We start from the raw sequence: 19,148 nt of genomic DNA on the forward strand, positions 1-19,148 counted from the left end.
TGGATCATGTCAATCACAGTGCCTTCCCATAAAGTACAGCTGCCTGCTTAGTTGTGACCTAAATGCGTGTCTCCCACTCTCAGCTTTAGAATGCAGCTGTGCTTACTGCTCATGTCGCTGTATGCGAGTCTGCGAGTCACGCAGCTTTCAGTGTGCCTTATCTTTTGTCTGCAATTTTGGCTAGAGTCTGATAATATATATATATTTCTTACGTTTTGCAGCAGTTAACTTAGTTTCTCGTTGCTCAAATTGGCGATCTTTCTGATATTTATGTGTTCCCCTTGTCTTGCTTGATTTTGCTCGCGATAAACTGGATGCCATTAGTTTAGGAAACAATAACACCTGTTATATAGAGAAGTGAGAAGCCCCAAAAGTGCAGTAAAAAATGCTTTACAAAAATCAACGTATTATTATGGGTTCTCTAGTAAAGCACATTTTACTAGTTTCCTTTTCAGTGTTGTAGGATGCTATATTTTTTATTGGACCTAAAAAATAAGTATGGTGCCACATCTTAAATACATGGGCTTTCACACCACTCTACTTCTTATGCCAGACTAGTAAAATGAATCACATACGAAAACGAACATGCAGGCACCATTTTCAGATCAGTTGGGCGACAAAAAAAACGTATCTGACACAGCATGTAATGCTATCACTATCTGTTACATAAGAGAGATTTAGCAATACTAATGTTTTAGATCGATATATTTATTGGTATAGCGGATAAATATCTGTTGTTTTAGTTTCTGAATGTAATCGATTTCGGTTAAGGGCCCCGCTCCCCTGATTAACAGCAGTCTAATTATATTTTACACCTCCTTTTACTTCACTTTAAAAGCTTGAAAGATTTCTCATATACTTTCAGCAAAAATTATTCTCAATTTTATTTATCATGAAATTCTCAGTGTCACTCACAGTCATTGAAATGCACTCATAATTACTCTAAAATTACGAAGATGTCACACATGGCAATCTGAAACCTTGGCAGCTATGTGAGGAGCTAGAGGTCCATGGACTTTGCAAATGTGATTGTCTACTAAATACAACCAACCAGTTCAATGAATTTCCGTGGAAAGTTCAAGCTGAACGAGCATCTCGGTGTTAAGAAACCCTCACTACAAATGAGAGGTTTGTGACCGCTGCGAGGCAGACAGGTAGGAGCTTCAATCACGACTTTGGGGAAGTGACAACACAGCTCAGCTACACACTCCTCAGCGGGGGCACCTCTGGACACACTGCAAGCACAGAACCCGAGGCAAATCACACAGTTCGCCCCCACCGGGAATGTATTTTGCATTGTAATTTTATTTTTTAATCGAATTTGGCACTTTCACGATGCTTGGTAAACTAGACCGCTGCCTGGTTCATCTGTATATATGAACCCACCGCCGGGCGGGCTCCCTAACACAAACGTCATTTATTCATATACCGTGCACTTGTGCCCCATTTCGGCAGCAACAACTGCGTGCTCGTTGACATTCGGTGATGAAACAACGGGACTCTGGCTGTAGAGAAAGCTCTTGGAATTCTCTCCTGCTGTTTAATGACAGCGTTGCAGGCATTTAAACGTCCCCCATTTGGATTTCTAAAGACGAAAAACATGTCTTTAGAAATGCATTTGGAAGCGCAGCAGCATCGCCATGAGCCGCACTTCAAGGGCTCCAGTGAAGTATTTACTGGAATCCTTTGTAGTGCGCGCTCATTGTAGGTGTCTGCGCGGAGGGAAACCTAGGTGTGCGCGCCCGCTCAGGCGCGCAGGCTAGAGGGAACCATGGTTCTGACCCACACAATTTTTGCTCTCTAGCCAGAGCAAGCTTCTCTTTGGCAAGGGCAATTTCTTCCCTCTGAATCCTCAGATTAGCTTCCCTCATTCTGGCTTTATGCTCCTTTCCCTCAGGTGAAGTCATTCCCCTGTGAGAGGAAGCATTAGAGATGCTAGAGACATGGGAGTGGATGGATTCCCTTGAAGGGGATCTGTCCCTCCTGCTTCTCTGTGAATGCCTACTTATGGGTCTGTATGGGGGGACCCCATGCAAACTCCCATGTAAGCTTAAGTTAGCCTGGCTAAGTCTCCTTACTTGGCTCTGGCTGTCTACCTCCCCATCTGAAGTCCCATCTGACTCATCTGTGGTGGGTAGACCCTTATCTACAGCTATGGCACCATCCCTGGCAGCTCTTTCAGCATCATAGGCCTCCAGAAGCTCCACTAGCTGTCTAAGGGTAGGGTTTGCACCCTGTTTTATTCCTCTGGAGGTACACAATTGTCTCATCTCCTGGAATGTGAATGCATCATACCTAGAGGGAACCTGTCTAGGATTCTCCTCTCCTGAGGGAGCATCAGTGTGATCTCCATCCAGGGGCATGATTCTAGTGAGGGTGTGGTGTGTGCACCTACCTACACTAGTTGTATCTACTAAACCTCTCTAGTAGTTGTAGTCAGGGTGTGTTACTCCCTTCACCCTACAACTACTAAGTCCAGTAGGACTTAGTATTATAAACTATGTTATATGTACCTAGACAATATCTGTGTGATCTTTCAATTTAGTATCTCAAGATTACAATGGTATTACAACAGCAAGCTCAGATCCCAACCGCTGCTCACCAATGTGAGAAGTTGGCCTGATGTATGATGTCACTAGTTATAGTGTACACCTTATATCAGTCCAAATACCCTTATGGTGATTGGTTGTAAAGTCAACCTTATAGACCAGCTATCCTAGTGGTAGCATGGACAAGAGCAGTCTTAGGCTAAACTCTGAATGGCATGTGAAGCCAGCTGTGATACCATATATAATCCCTTGAATACCAAATGAAAAGGACACCACAACAGATATATATATAAAATAAAGTGTATTTATTCTAAGCAAACCCTCAGCACTCTTTATGAGTTTAGAGGTAAGTACAACACAGTCTTATTAATGCATACAGTAAGTCACACAGGTAAGTAATACAGTTAGGCCCTAGGGGCCACGCAAACCATATACTAAGTAAGTGGTATAAGAACCACTGTCACGGAAATAGAATAGGCCTAGGCCTAGGGAATCGCTGGGGCTACACTACACTAGCGTTAGTTAGGAAGTGGGAGGCCCACGGGATTCGTGTGCAGAGTGGAAACACTCACGCGTAATGCGTAAAAGTCAATAGCAATGTTACGGTTTAGAAATAGATAGATTTAGGACACTTCCGGAGTAGCTAGGAAGTTGAGACTTGAAAACTAGACACTAGGATAGTCACTATCTTGATGAGCACCGGAGTACCCAAGTTACCTAGCCCACAGGCTGCGGGTGCATAGGGGTGAAGATGCGTCGTTTTCGTCGTCGACTCCTATGGATGCCTGAAGAAAGATGCTGACAGGCAGTCAGGGGAGAGTGTCCGGTGGATCCCAAGGCTGGGATCAAGAAGAGAAGAAACCTGCAAGCAGAGGGGACAGAGTCAGGGTCACTAGCCAGTGACCACGTGGAACCAGGAAGGAACCAGGCGATGTCGTGAAGAGTTGCAGGTGAAGGTGAAGCTTGTCGCTGCAGCCAGGAGGACCAGGAAGCGTCGAGGACGACCAGGACCAGGAGGCGAGCTGTCCCACGAAGGCTCTTGCTGTCGGCGGCGTCGAAGTTGGACTAGGACTCACCAAGCCTTGGCAAGCGGAACCCACGAAGAACAAGGGACTTGCTTCTGGTGCAGACCAGGAAGGTCTGGGGTGCTTCTTCTTTGCAGAGAAGCGGGAGCCAGTCTGGAGGAGCCAAACCAGCGCAGAAGATTTCAGGGAGCGTCGTCACAGAGGCCACTAGCCAGCGGGCAAGCAACCGGACAGACGCGGCAAGCAGGAAAATGCTGAAGGGCCCCACGCAGGACTCGTGGAGTGTGGGGGGCTGATCTTCGGTGCAGTTGGTGCTTGGGGTTGGGGCTTCTCAATCCCCGGTGCACAACTTCGAGGGTACCTCAGAAGCTGCGCTGTAAGTTACTAGCCATTTTTCCCAGGTAGCCGGTCCCACGTCGCTCGTCGCCTCCACGGATCTCAGCTCTGCTGCAGATGTGGATGAGGGTCGGAGAAGTCTGGAAGTCAAGGCTCTGGTCGGGCTCTGCAGTCGGTTCCTCGTAGAACGGTCGCAAAGCAAAGGGTAGTCTCTTGATGGTGCCTGTTTGCACAGGGTAGCCACTCCTTGGCTACAAGGGAGATTCTTCAGTCTTCTTCTTTCGTCGAATGTCGAAGGTCCAGAGTTTCTGTTCAGTTTTGCAGGTTCAGGATAATCTAAAGTCTTGAGGCCCAACTCCCACTCTTATACTAATCTGGGGGGCTGGGATACCTGCTAGGTCACGCCTTATGGGTGGGACCTGGGAGGGGGTGGTTACACCCACTTCCCTTTGTCCAGTTCCGCGCCAGAGCTGGGGCTGGAGTGCCCCAGCGCCGGTTTGAACTGGACTATGCAAGGAACACCTTGTGTGCCCCAGGCATGTCTCATTCCTTTCAGCCCACCCTGCCCCAATACACTAAAGGCTGTCTGGGGAGGTGCTAGCACCTCCCCAAGCAGGAAACCTATTGTCCAGGCCTCCCTGGCTGGGATCACTCCCAGCTGCAGGAGGTCAGACTTGTGTCGTGGCAGCAGCATCCATTTTGTGATGCTGAGGCTTTGGTCAGAGGTTACACAGCAAAGTAGGATTTTAACATGTCTCTCCCTCTAGAAGGGAGGAATAATATCCTCATCACCAGAAATGGTATGGGGGTATTATTCCAAAGTGTTAGACACCTTACACGACATGTTTTGATACAGCCCAACCATAGTTACCATAACCGTTTAAGATTATAAGGCACTTTAAGAGTATATGGTAGGCTATATCATAGAACAGCTATAAGGACAAGGTTCCGAAAGCTGCAGACAGGCTCAGCTCATGCTAGAGCACCATCTCACATGTTACCAAGCACTCTGCCTCCAGGATTGTCAAGGCCTGCCATAGGAGTGACTGATAGGTACACATGTGTCTATATGTAAGTTAGGTATAGGAATACTACACCTAAGCAAGGGGTGATTACACGACCTTGCCCCAGCTGAGTGATCAGCCAGTTGTGTCTGATTGGAAGGCCAGACCAGGGGTGGCATAATACATGCTGCAGCCCCTGGGAGGCCTAGGGTACACCTATGCCCTGGGTACCTAGGGTACACTGTACAGGGTCCAATAAGGTGATCCTTACCAATTGTGTATGTACCTAGGGTACATGGAGTCCATTTTACAGAGAGAGCAGACAGCCTGAGACCCTGAATGGCAGGATCTCAGGCCAACTAAGTCGAAAAACCAGCTAGACACTAGGCAAAAAGTTGGGGGTAACCATAGTCAGATATCCACCTTCCTACACTTGCTGCCTCACTTTTTTTCCTTTTTCCTACCTCTGTCAGCCCCTCCTGCTTCTATTAAATGTTGTTAGTAAAACACAAGCATACATAAGCACCTACAATATACGGTTATAAAAGTTTCTGACACACCAACATGCTATTCTGCAGCCTACAGGTTAATTTGTGGCAGCTTGCATAAAAAGCATTGGCATTGCCAATAGGTCTCACTTTTGGGACCTTATAAGTATTTAGTTATGCAGCACAATATCCTTGGTGCAACAACATCAACTGTTGCATGGCTAAACTCTTATAAGGTACAAGGTTTAGCCATTCAACAGCTGATGTTGTTGCACCAAGGATATTGTGTTGCAAAACTAAATACTTCTAAGGTCCCAAAAGCGAGACCTATTGGCTATGCCAATGCTTGTTTCCCTTCTTTGTCGTATCCAATTTCCTTGATCCCTTTCCTTCTTTCTACTGCTTCGAAATCTGCTCTGCAATTTCACTTCTGTGCTTCAGAAAATAACTCAAAATCCTACTCTTCAAGCAACATCTAATCACAATGTAACACCATGATCACACCACATAAGTGCCTCTTGTGTAGTCCCAATCCCTTTGGCCCAGACATATCCCCCAACACCCAGCCTGCCCCTTGATGCTCAACTGCCTCTCCTCATTCTGAAACACCCACACCCCCTTCTTTCCTTCCTGTAACTATCCTGCTTGTGTGGGTCAAATCTGTAACACCTTCCCTATGCTCTAAAGAGGTTCTGATCCACCCATTCACCATACAGTGCTTTGTTGGTTGTAGCTAGGTCTGCACTATATAAGTCCACATTCGCAAATATGCAGATACTTACTTCAAATTAACAATATTACAATTTTGATTTAATGTAATTGATTTTGTTCACTCCTTCCTTATTTTCTTTTCTGCTATTTGACATATGTGGCACTGGGCAGTGCAATAGTACATTTATTTTAGTCACAGGTCCCATTTGGATTAAGCCATAGACCATGGTCTAACTCTCACTAAGAATCAATGAGGAATGTATACTGCCGTACTAACCCAATCTACACACAGTAGACATCGAATAAATAACACACTTTTCATGATTGGAATATTTTACAATAATTACTTGATAATAACATTTTAGCAAGCATAAACAAATGCTTATAAGCTCACCCTGCTGGATCTGTGGATTGAGAAAAGAAATAGATGAATGGGGAAAGAGGAAGAGTGAGAAGGGTGATGACTGGGTCAAAGATGTGAACACGGGAAGGATAAGAGACAGAAAAAAACAAGTATTTGCAATGAATAGGTCTCGCATTTACGCGAGTTTAAGCTACTGGCATTGTAAATGACAATGTGTTTTATTTATGTGTCAAAAAACAAAACATAACTGAAAGACATTGTCATTTACAATGCCAGTAGCTCAAACTCGCGTAAATGCGAGACCTGTTGCATTGCAAATGCTTGTTTATTTCAGATCTGGCAGCACGGATGCGCACGGTGAACACCGAATGTTATTCGAATGCGCTGCCTTGAGGTATAGCTCAGCATGCCAAAACACACTGCAGTAGACATTTATTTTTGGTGTCCTCTTTTTCGCCATTCCAAGTCAGCCTTTTGCCGTCAAGTTGAAGCTGGCGCCTTGAAGCATCTCCGTGCCGTCATTCCTTCCACATAAGCTATGTTCCTTCCAATATGGCCGCGCAAACTGTACGCAAAATGCAGGAGCAGTAGGCGTTTCAGCGCGAGTCACTGTGTAAGTTACCTGAGAGAAAACCCCTCTTACTCTAGTTCATGTAATTTCTCTTCCAATGGCGCTGGACGTTTCTGTCGTCACTAGGGTCGCCCTGCCTTCCGCTCCATGATCGCTCAATGATTGGCTACCTCCAGTAGCGCTTACTACAACGATGGCGGCGACCGGTGATGGGGCAAGTGGTGATTTGGGACCTGGTGAGGAAACGGCGGTGGCAAAAGCAGCCCCTTCTGCATCAGTTGAAGAGGCGGGCAAGGAGCCGGTGTCCCCGACGAAGGAAGAGGTGGCGAAAGGAGACCCCAGTGAAGGGGAGGGGGAAGACAGTGACGACGACGAGGAGGAGGACGTGTACGAGGTCGAGCAGATCATCGATTACAAGAACGAGGGCGTGAGTATGATTTTGGGGACGGGAACATCCTACTTTGTGATTAATTCATTAAGTTTTAAGTTTTGTCGTATTCACAGCATTTGAATTGTAATGATGTGCATTTAACGATCGTAAACATAATATCATTTCCTAATTGTTATGTCATAGAAGCCGATCAGAGCTTTTGCAAAGAGTCGTGCTTTGAAGCTCATGATCACTGTCTTTAAGTATGTTTTTGAGTTATGTCTTTGAAAGGTGTTCTCTGCTTTCTCTTTTGAGTTTTGTTGATTGCAGTTTGTCTTGTTCTTTCTGCTTGCGAGGCCTGTAATTGCGCAAGAAGGGTGAGGATTAGTTTGACTTGATGTGCAGGTGACCTCTGTCTTGTGTGCTGCTCTTACTGTCCAGACATCTACCGGAGGTGTCTGTACATGTATTATGCAGCTATGGAAAGCTGTGGTTGGCAGTTGCAAGGGGGGCATCCTCTTCCAGGTGGTGTGTGCAACGAACGAGTTATTAGATTAAATGAATAGTTGGACACCTGATCAAGTATTGTCATCTCATCTGTCGGAAAACACAACACTCACCCAGCCTCATATGGGGTAAGTGGATGTCAGGATCGGATTGGTATCACAATTAGGCCCGGGCACTCTCAAGAAAGTAGCCCACATTCCCTGATCACCCCTTTCATGGATCACCATCTGTTTAGTCTCACTGGAATCTGGACGGTTATTTTTTGTTATAGTTTTGTATAGTGGGAAATTGGCCCAAAGTTATTGGAGTAATATATATGAACACCAGTGTAAGGTTGTGAGCATTCTAGTAGCTGGCGGGGGCGGAGCCTTGGGGCGAGGGGAAGAGGAGGAGCGAGGAGAGAAGTGGGCAGTTAGAATAGGGACGAGGTAGAGATAAGGAGTAGAGAATAAAGCTCCTGAGAAATCGTAAAGGGCGTCTGTCATTATTCGTAGCACGATGCTACAACTGGCGACGAGGGTGGGATGAGCAAGCCCACACCAGTTACAGAGCCCTGGAGCGTGGTGAAGAACCGGACCTGCCTGAGGCGATTGAGCACCTCTGGATGCCACCAGTGACTACGGAAGTCGGGAGCCTACCCCGACCCCGCCTCGTGTCCCCAGAGTGAAGGAGAAGGTGCCTGACGCTGGAGACGCTGTCTCCAAAAGCCTGCCTGTAAGCGCTGTTGAGCGCGCAAAAAAAAAATAAAAGAAAAACGAAGACCGAAAATCCCTCGCTGCCGGCTAATCTCACGCCCGATGCGTGAGCTTTGGCAGGGCCGGCGCGCAAGAAGAGCGGGAAGCTGCAGAACAAGGCGGGAGCCCACCCCGACCTCACCTGGTAGCTGTCGCCGCCGTGAATGAGCAGGGACTGGAGGGTGCCACCCCTGAAGATGCCCGCCGGTGAGTCCAACTTGTAGTAGACTGAATGAGCCGGGAGAGAGCCTCGCGCGTGTGTGCAGGGACGGCGGCCATCTTGAAGTCAGGCAATCCTCCTGGGACACCCCCCATTAAAGTGAATTGGCGGCCATCTTGAAGTCAGGCGCCTAGGATTCACTGAGGGAGAACAAACAAGCATAAGCATACCCAGGATAAGTCATCAACAAGCACAAGCAAAGCCAAGATAAAGGAACAAACAAGCACGAGCAAAGCCAAGCCAAAGGAACAAACAAGCACGAGCAAAGCCAAGATAAAGAAACAAACAAGCACGAGCAAAGCCAAGATAAAGGAACAAACAAGCACGAGCTAAGCCAAGATAAAGGAACAAACAAGCACGAGCAAAGCCAAGACGAAGAAACAAACAAGCACAAGCAAAGCCAAGACAAAGAAACAAACAAGCACGAGCAAACCCGAGACAAGTGTGCTACAAACGCAGGTGCGAGCACGCAAGCCGACTGAAGTGAACTGACCCGAGCGCACGGGATTCACAATGTCGAATCGAGGATCACCGACCCGACAGGAGGCCAAACCCATCGTCATAGGGCTGTCACATCTGCGCCCTCCGGAGCCCCTGACGCTTGTAGTCGGTAGCAGCATGGGCCCTCGGTGGGAGGAGTGGATCGAGGACTTTGAGGACTACATCAAAGGTTCCAAGGTCCTCGGCGATGAGGACCAACTGATTGCGCTTCGAAACCTCGTGGGAAAGGACATTAGCAAGATAATTAAGGAAATCCCAGCTGCGGATGCAGGGACGTACGCCAAGGTACGGGAAGCCCTGGATAAGAAATTTTTACACAAAAAAAATGTAGACTACGAGAGGTATGTGTTCCAGCGGGCGCACCAAGTAAAGGATGAAGCGATGAACACATACATAACCCGACTACGACGGTTGGCACGCCACTGCAACTTTGAAGCATTCTCTACGGAGGATGCCATACGGCTGCGTGTCATTGACGGCTGTCAATCTGAGACCCTCCGAAGAAAATTGTTAAAGAAAAGTCACACCCTAGACGAAATAGAGGAACTGACGAGAGTGCATGACCAGACCGAGGAGCAGGCCAAGACCATGGAAGCAGGGCGTACGGAACGCCGAGAGCAGATATGTCAGGTGCGAACCGGTCGCCCTCGCCGAGGGTCCAGGGAGCGCGGGCGACACGATCGGCCATCATCGCGCCGGCGCCATTCTGGGCACCGTCGACCGGACTCGGGGAGAAACAACAGACGACATGATTATGTGAAGAAGGCGACAGCACAAAAATGTTACAGATGCGGGTACGACTTCCCACACTCCAGAGTGTGCCCGGCTATGGGCCAGCAGTGCCGCAAGTGTGGTCGGAGCAGTCACTTTGAAGCCATGTGCGGAGAGTATCGCCGCGAGAAAGGAAAGAAACCGCCCGTGACGTCGCGGAGTGACACTTGCCGGCAACATGCGCGAGCGGTGCATGGTCGCCCAAAGTCGTCATCAAGATCATCGCACTCCAGCAGGGAGTCGCGGACATCGCGATGGTCGAGGAGATCACCCTCTCGGGACTCTAGATCGACATCAGACGAACAAGAATATTCAATTGAATACGCGAGCATGGTTGCCGACCCGGACCAACTTAAGAAATATTCCCGACTGGACATCAGCGTCGGTGGACATGCCACAAAATTTGTGATGGACAGCGGAGCGTCACTAAATTACATTCCGGTGACGGAGTACAAAAAAATGAAACCCCTCCCGCGCCTGAGTCCTGCATTTGTTCGGGTCTACACCTGGATGTCCAGGAAGCCCCTCCCTTGCCTCGGGAAGTTTTCAACTACGCTGAGACACAACACAATGTCAGTTCCCGCTGTGATCCACGTCATAGAAGGGCCGGAGGCTGACTGTCTCCTTAGCCTGCCGACGGCCGAGCGGCTGCGTCTGGTGGAAGTTCTCTATCGCGTCAGCAATGACAATGACATCGTGTACAAGCCAGGCAAATCAGTCAACGTGGCTGACTACAAGTCGCGACACCCCAGGGCACCACACTCACTTGGACTGTCCGTTGTGGAGGAAGATGTCCACCTTGGGGAGGATCAAGCGCGACCGCCTGCGGGCCCCCTGGAGACCACCCCTCATGCCACCCTGAAAGAGTATCCACAGTGTCCAATAGTAGGGCACGGTGATCTTCCGGCCCCGAGTCAGATGACACCGCCGCCGCCTGGAGTGTGGCACGAACTAGCCCTGGACTTTTATGGCCCAATGCAATCAGGCAAATATGTTCTCGTAATAATGGACGAGTACTCCCGGTTTCCCATTGCCCAGTTTGTGCCGTCCACCAGTGCTGCCGCCACCATTGCGGTTCTAGATGAAGTCTTTGCAGCCTGGGGTGTGCCCAAGGAACTGAAAACAGACAATAGCCCATCGTTCACTGGACGGAAATTCAGCGACTTTGCGAAATCCGTGGGTGTCCGGCTTCGGCGGATAACACCTGTGTGGTCACAAGCCAATGGCACTGGTGAGAGGTTTATGGCCATACTCAAAGAGACTCTCCAGCAGGCTACCTGTGATAGACGAGATTTGCAAATGGCTCTCAACGAAGTGCTTCGAGCATATCGAACAACACCCAATGCCACGACAGGCAAATGTCCAGCGACACTCATGTTAGGGCGCCCCATCTGGACGCGGATACCCACTTGGGAGGGGGCATCAAGACCGGTGTCATCAGGTCATCTTCACCAAGAAATAGTAACTAACGCTGATCGCGCTGACAAGGAGAGCATGAGAAATTCTACGGACCACAAGAGACGAGCCAGATCTCTCTCGCCTCGGGAAGGGGATTGCGTCGTGGTCAAACAAGAACCAAGTAAGGAAACGGACTGTTGGTTCCGGGCAACGCCCCTCACAGTCACTAGACGAACGAGTACCGCGCTGACGGCTGAGTCGGAAAACAGGCGCACCACTCGCAATGCCCCCCACCTTCAAAGATGCGGTCTCACCATGAAAGAGACACTCACGCTGGGGCCTACAACGTCTGTGACTGGACACTGTGAAGGGCATGGTCGAACACCTATAGGTCAGGAACGGGACGCTGAGGGCGGCAATGGAACTGTGTCTGAAGGCCTGTCCCTCCGGCCAAGAAGAGATATTCAAAAACCGAGACGGTTGATCGAAGAGATGTGAGCACTGTCACAAGCTTTAGTAACAAAGGGGGAGATGTAAGGTTGTGAGCATTCTAGTAGCTGGCGGGGGCGGAGCCTTGGGGCGAGGGGAAGAGGAGGAGCGAGGAGAGAAGTGGGCAGTTAGAATAGGGACGAGGTAGAGATAAGGAGTAGAGAATAAAGCTCCTGAGAAATCGTAAAGGGCGTCTGTCATTATTCGTAGCACGATGCTACAACCAGTTACATTACAAAAGATCATTTTCATTTTCGGTATCGAGATTAAGTGATTGGCCCAGAATCACAGGATGTTGAGCTGACGCTGGGACTCGAACCTAGTTTCCACGTCTGCAACTCTGACCATAGCGCAGTTTTATGCAACCCTCTCCTCCGCCAACAAGTCCTAATAGACACTGGAGATGAGGTCATAACACCTGGCTGCTACGGAGGTGACTTCTCTTACTCGCCCCTCACCAACCAATTATAGCCTCAGGACATAAACCTGGCTAGGGAGGTGTCGAAAAACACACATTGCTGCTGCTCAAGAAGAGGGGGGGGGTTAGGTGATAATGGCCCAATAAAACCTGCCCACCTGTGAGGCCCCTGCATACAACCCGCCCTGGCCTAAAAGTGATGACCCGGTGGGGAATAACCTGCTTCTGGAAAAGTATGCGAGGCAGGGCACCAAGGTGAGAATGCCTCAAAGGCTTAAGCAACACTTGGCCCCCAGCCTGAATTTACAGCATGGTAGGGGAGTGACCAAGATACTGGCGCCACATTAAAGTGGCTTGGCAGGGACTGGCAAAAAAAGTCAATCTTTTGGGGCGGTTTACAGAGGCCCCAAAAAACCAGCCCATAGGTGAGCCTGGGGCACTGGCCTATCGACCAATGCCCGCCTACCCAATACAAGCCTGGTGAATGTACTCTTGCTAGCTCGTATTTTGGGGAAGTTCAACTTTCATCTGGACCTAGTGATCCTTCTTTGCTTTTTGTGGACCGAACAGCATTTGCTGGACTTTGGAGTATTGTAGGGAATCTTTATAACCGGATTAAAAGATATACAGATAAACCATTTTATAGAAAGCAATAATTACCAAGTGAATGTATGTATGAGATGGTGTCTGGAATGCTGTAGTAGAATGTTGGTTTGATATTGAGTGGGAACTAGAGATCTGTACGAAGGATGTAGGTCTGACAGGACCGACCGACCTGCAAATGTAGTATCCCAAGATATTAATATTAAATAAATAACTTCCTGCTCGAGTGGCTATGACTCTGATATGAAGAACCTGCCCTCCTAATTACAACATTTTGGCAGCAAGTTGTTCAGGACTTGTGTGCACCACTATGGTGGCAGTTGCTAGCTGTGAGAAAAAGATGCACCTGCGTCCATGGAGGACTGGTTTGGGGTCACCAGCTTCAAATCCACTGGCAAATTGTGTCCTCTCAGGCTATGGGCAGGAGGTGGCTAAGGAGGAAGGTGGGCAAGGGCACTGAGCCTGCTGAGGGTAGCCAAAAACTGATATGTGTCCAAGTGAATAGTCCTTAGCTTAAAAACAATGTTATGGAGACAGTATCATAAGGACAGTGCTGTTGAGATAGAGGAAAGAGACATGACATCTCCTTTACAGTAAGCAGAACTATGAAGTCACCCATGGAGCTTCAGGCGGTACTACATTGAACAGTGTCATAAGGAGGAGGGTTGTTGATTCTGCAGTATGACTTCTCAGTTAAGGTGCCTGTGGCATAAACTTATCCATACCTTTGGAGATGGAGATTATTTTATGGTGCCCAGCTTGGAATGACCAGAAAAAATGTTGCAGCTCATGCCATAGTTAAAGCGATGGACAGAGGTCTTGTGACAATGCGCAGCATCAGGTAAATGAGAGCCTTCCCGTCCTCAAGTCAGTTGGCCCTGGAAGAAGAGGTTGTGGTCCTTGGGGCCATAGCAGCATTACTTACTCATGAACGAGCCTCATCAATGTTTTGGATTCAGACCTTACTGTTGGAGTAGAGTCGCCGGCTATGTAGATTTTAACATCATGAAGGAGGGTAGTAAGCTCATCTGTGTTTGTAACAGGTCTGGAGTCGTTGAAGAAAGAATATCCAAGACCTTGTGGTTGATTTAGAATAAGAAGTAGTACTGTCCTCTAGGACATAGTGGATCAGATATAGAGGGTATACTATGTCCTGAAGTTGTGGAAAGCCGAAACATCTCAGTCCTGGCTTTCGTCCAAATGCGATGTTAAAATATGACATTCACTTAATCAATCCACAGGGATAACATCATTTTTATGCAGATTATATTCATGGCGACGGAAATCATGCAATTGTACGGGGTGGCGATTTTCGCTTAGTTATAGATTTGCTACACAATCCATCAGCTGCCACATATTGTCCAGATTTTACCCCCAAAACATTTTGTTTCTAGCTCAGACGGTTCAAAAGTTACTAAAAATGAAGTGACGCTTGTTGCCGCACAGTGGAAGCCCTTTGCAAAGTTGTTCTGGTCACCTTTCTGTTGCTTATTGCTATATTTGGGATTAAGCTTGTACTAATGAGGTGCAACCAATGCTCAGACAGTACTACCAAGTTTAAAAATGACGAAATAAAGCAATACTATTACAAAATGTGCCAGATTATGTTGTATAATTTGCCTTTCCTTACCACATAATTTACTTAACCCTGCTGCATAAATTTGCCCTCTCCTACTGCATAATTCCAGTAGCCCTGGTTATATTCTTATGTGTTTCTGTTAGAATATGTACCACGTTTCCCACTAATAGTGAGGTTCACTTTCTCTCTTTCTCCCTCTCTCTCTTTCTCCTCTCCCCGACTTGAGTGAGACAAGTGTAGTACATGTTGGTGTGAACTAGAAAAAGTGCAGTACTTTTTTGCTACAGGTTGTATGAAGGCGCTAAGGAAGTATAACACCCTGTTGTGAAAAGTTGGACGAGGAAGTATCCTTTAGTGTGTTAAGTTGGGGAAGAGTAGTACACTATTGTGAGCAGTTGTATTAAGAAGAACCTGTAGCTTGCTAAATTGGGATGGGAGAAGGGAAGTAACATGTTACATGGAAAGATCCCAGTGGAGTGAAAATATGGGGAAGTGTAGTACCCCATGGTGTTGTGGCTGATGTGTACAAGTTTCACCTGGGTGTTCATTCTGTACAAACAGCAACATTTAACATGTGTGGTACAGGAGGCCGAGTAAGTTTGTGATTGTTATGTACTGTGTTTTATTCAGTTAGCATATAATGGAGTCTGTCATTGCTGTGTTTGAATGGCAGTGTTTGAAGTAGCTCTAGTGTGTTGTAGTTGAGTACTTCTTTACCTAGTGATGTGGTCTGATGTCAATAGTTGTATTGCTGGACCACTCTAGTGTTTGATTGTTATTTCAATAATTTTCCAGTATGCGTCCTGTGGAGGCTGCCATAATTGTGTTTGGAAAATGACCCAACACTTTTGGTGCAGTTTCCAGAGGGTGTGGCATTGGGCGCAGATGAAGTGCTTTTTTCAGCCTGGCACTTGACCATGTTTATTTGGCCAGGTGGTGTGACTGGCTGAGGGGCGTGTTGGAGTGCTGGGCTGTACTTCTGTGTGTATGTGCATGGTGCAGTTTGTTGTCCTTGTGGATGTGTGTGTTGCTTGTGGATAAGGGAGTAGGTGTGAGAGTTTGTGCTGAAGTGATGTGGATGCATGGAGACATTGTGTATGAGAGTAGGTGTGATTAAGTCTGGTCAAGGGAGCCTCCAAAACCTTCAGTTTTTGTTTTGTGTGCCTTGAATGTGTAGACATAGGAAGGACGGGGAAACCCTTTGTCAAAAAAAGCAGGTGGTTGTGTACCCTGGCTGTTGGTTGAGTGAGTGTACATTACTATATGTCCTGCATACATAGATGTTAATTGGTGTAATTGTGAGTGTGCAAACATGTGGTACGAAGGCCATGCCCTGTAGGTGCAATACCCCACCTTTTTCAGTTTGGCCTGACAGTACCGCTTTCACCATTCCTTATGTGATCAACAGAAAAAAAGCTTTTCAGAATTACTTAGCAAGGGCTTAGGCTCTGTCTACATGTTGGTAACTTTTGAATACAGCATTTGGTTGGGCAGGAGTTGTGTGCTTCTATTGAAAAATAGTACTTTTATTGCACTTTTTGCCTTCTTGAAAAGCTTATTCTCAGTACAGCATGACTGTGTTGGTTACACTCAATACAGTATAAATGCGTAGGTGTAGGAGGCTAGCTTAGTATATGGTGCACACTAATTGGAGTGAAGCACCTTGCAATAATTCAGACAACCCTTAGGTGATTTTAGTGCTCTTAGACAACCTTTAGAAAGCTCTCTAAGTGGTAGCTGTGGAGAGCAGCCTTCAAGCTTATCTTGAAGGTGTGTTAAGCAGCTTGTTTTACCTGATCTAATCGTGTAGGCTAAATGGAAAAGAACCACTCAATGTATATATAAAATAGTTCTATTTATTGTACAACACTTACTAATACATTGGTATATCTCCTATCTGGAGATGTAAACCCAAATTCACAATAATACTTCAATTGCAAATAGGTTGGTAAGCACAATACACAGTGGTCTCCAGGGGGAGACCAAACCGTTTACTAAACAAGTGGAATGTGAACTGTGATCAAAGTCGGGACTTGGACCAGGAGATTCAGAGTAGCTGGGGACACAAGGAACCACCCAAGGTAAGTACCCAGGAACCCCACGGAGGCTGTGTGCAGCACCTCGTACTCAATAGAAGTCAACGGGAAAGGCGCGGTTGCAGTTTTGAAGAAGAACTCTTCCCAGTGAAGAAACCCTGTGGAAGACAGAAGGTTGGAGAGTCACTCCATCCCTGTATACCTCAAGAACTAGGATACCTACACCAGGGAAGCCGGGTGCATAGGTGCGAAGTGACGTCTGAATCCACCGTTGTACTTCAAAAAAAGATGCAGCTGGCAAACAAAGTGCAAGAGTCCGGTGAAATCCAAGGGTGGATTCTTGAAGAGAAGAACCAGCAAGTAGTGGGGACAGAGACTATGCCACCTGGAGGTGACCAGGAGGCATGGAAGGACAATGCCCACTGATGTCGGAAGTTTCAGGAGGGATAACAGTGATTTTGTCGCTGCAGCTGTGAGGACCAGGCGACGCGGAGGAAGACCAGGAGCTGTGCACCAGTTGTCCCACCCCAGAAGTCGAGAACCAGGAGGGTTGGTGTCTGGCTGGAGCACCAACAAGCCTTGGCAGCTGCAACAGGCGTGGAAAGCGAAGAAGGAGCAACATTGGGACCAGCAAGGTCCAAGGGACTCACCACGAGCAGAAGAGTTAGAGCAGGCCTGAGCAAGCAGGGGAGCACACTGAACTGGAGTAGACCCTTGAGGGGACCCACAGGCCAAAGGCACAGGAGTCGAAAAAGAACCCCGAGCAGCTTACCAAAAAGGAGAGGATGCAGTGAATACATTGTACTTGGCAGGAAGAGATGCTGGAGGCTGGAGCTTCTAGTAGCCCGAAGATCTCTGGAGTGCAGAGCCAACAAGCCTTGGCAACAGCAAGCCGACGCAGTTCAAAGGGGTTCGTTCCCAGCAGTTTTGACAAGGGATACTGGCCTCAAACTTGCTAAGAGGACAGGTCAGGTGTCGGGGGAGGGGAGGGTTGCAGAACTACCACCTGTATTGCTGAGCCTTTCCAAGTCCATAGGACGTTAGAAGCAGCAGACCGGTCAGCATCGTTACGGTGCCTGCAGGTGCAGGGGAGATATTCCTTCACTCAAAGGGAGAATACTTCGGGTGTCCTTGATGCCCACAGGTGCAGTTGACGAAGAAGACTTGCAGAACAGCAAGACCAGGAGCAGCAGAAGTCTTCCTTGATGCATTCTCGGTTCCAGGCAAAGTCCAAGTGTCCAGGCGGTCGAAGAGTGAGATGTTTTCAGGCTTGAGTCTGGCCCCACGATGAATCTGAGGACCCACCCACAGGTAAGCCCAAAAATACCCTAGGAAAGTGGTTAGGACGACTCATGGGTCCCTCCAGAGGAGGGGCTGGACAGAGGGAAGGATACTTCCATGTCTTAGTCCAGTTTCGCCCTAGAGCGGGTGCCAAGGGCTCCCTAAACTGTCTCAAGCCTGAATATCCAAGGAGGGCACCAAATGTGCCCTTAAAAACAGTCTAGTGGTGCTGACAAGTGCCCCGACCCCAGCCCAATACACTAAGTCGTGTCTGGGAGGTTGTCGCACCTCCCTGTGACAGGAAACCTATTGTTCTGCCCTCCCCTGCTCAAGCTCCGCTCAGCAGCAGGAGGGCAGACTCGTGTCTGTGGTCGGCAGGAGCACTTGCTTGCTAGCAAACCCTGAAGGGCTGTAATCTGGAATACTGGGGGCTTACCGGAGCAGCGCCCCAGTGCTTGGAATCATACCTCCAACACCAGTAACAATGTTTGGGTATGGTTCCAACATGCTCAGGTTTGGAACAGTCACTATATAGTTAGCCATTGCATAATGACAGATGATAGATATATATATATATATATATATATATATATTATGGTTATCTTTTAATGACTCTGGACGTAGTGTCCCTATATACCAGCATAAGACACAGGGATGGTATAAGGGCATTAGAATACTTCCTAAGCAAAGGCAAACCAAGACTCTCTGCGCAATGTATGATGTTAAGCAATTTGACACAATTTTGCCTAAATAATAATGTTTTTTGGTTTGATAAAACTGTTTATCAACAGGTATGCGGAGTTGCGATGGGGGGGCCAGCTTCTCCCCCAGCTATGCTTTTTTACACATGGGCTGGTGGGAGGAGCTGGTCCTCAACGTAACACACACGACAGTAATGGACAACCATGTCAAACTTTTTCTCAGATATATCGATGATATTTTTGTTGTCTGGGATGGTCCTCTACTTGAAGCAAATGAATTTGTAAAAAGCATTAATAACAATGAGATCAACTTGAGCTTTACGGCAACAATTGACATTCATACTATTAACTTTCTAGATGTGGAGGTCTTTGTGAAAAATGACAAACTGGAAACTAAACTCTTTAGAAAAAAACAGCAGGAAACTCGGTGTTACACTCCACGAGCTTCCACCCAGGACATCTGATTAATAGTATCCCCTACGGGGAAATGCT

General features: G+C 47.6%; 1 protein-coding gene across 1 annotated transcript in view; it reads left to right on the forward strand.

Annotated features, from left to right (window-relative positions):
- The first annotated feature begins 7,128 nt into the window (after window positions 1–7,128).
- The window catches only part of MPHOSPH8 (M-phase phosphoprotein 8), a 209,300-nt gene continuing 197,280 nt past the window's right edge, over window positions 7,129–19,148 (forward strand). Inside the window, exon 1 of the mRNA XM_085621552.1 lies at window positions 7,129–7,475. Within this exon, the coding sequence (XP_085477678.1) occupies window positions 7,242–7,475 (234 nt within the window). The 5' untranslated portion in view covers window positions 7,129–7,241. The remainder of the gene's footprint in view (window positions 7,476–19,148) is intronic.

This window comes from Triturus cristatus, chromosome 8 (assembly GCF_964204655.1).
Source record: "Triturus cristatus chromosome 8, aTriCri1.1, whole genome shotgun sequence".
NCBI classification, from domain to species: Eukaryota; Metazoa; Chordata; class Amphibia; order Caudata; family Salamandridae; genus Triturus; species Triturus cristatus.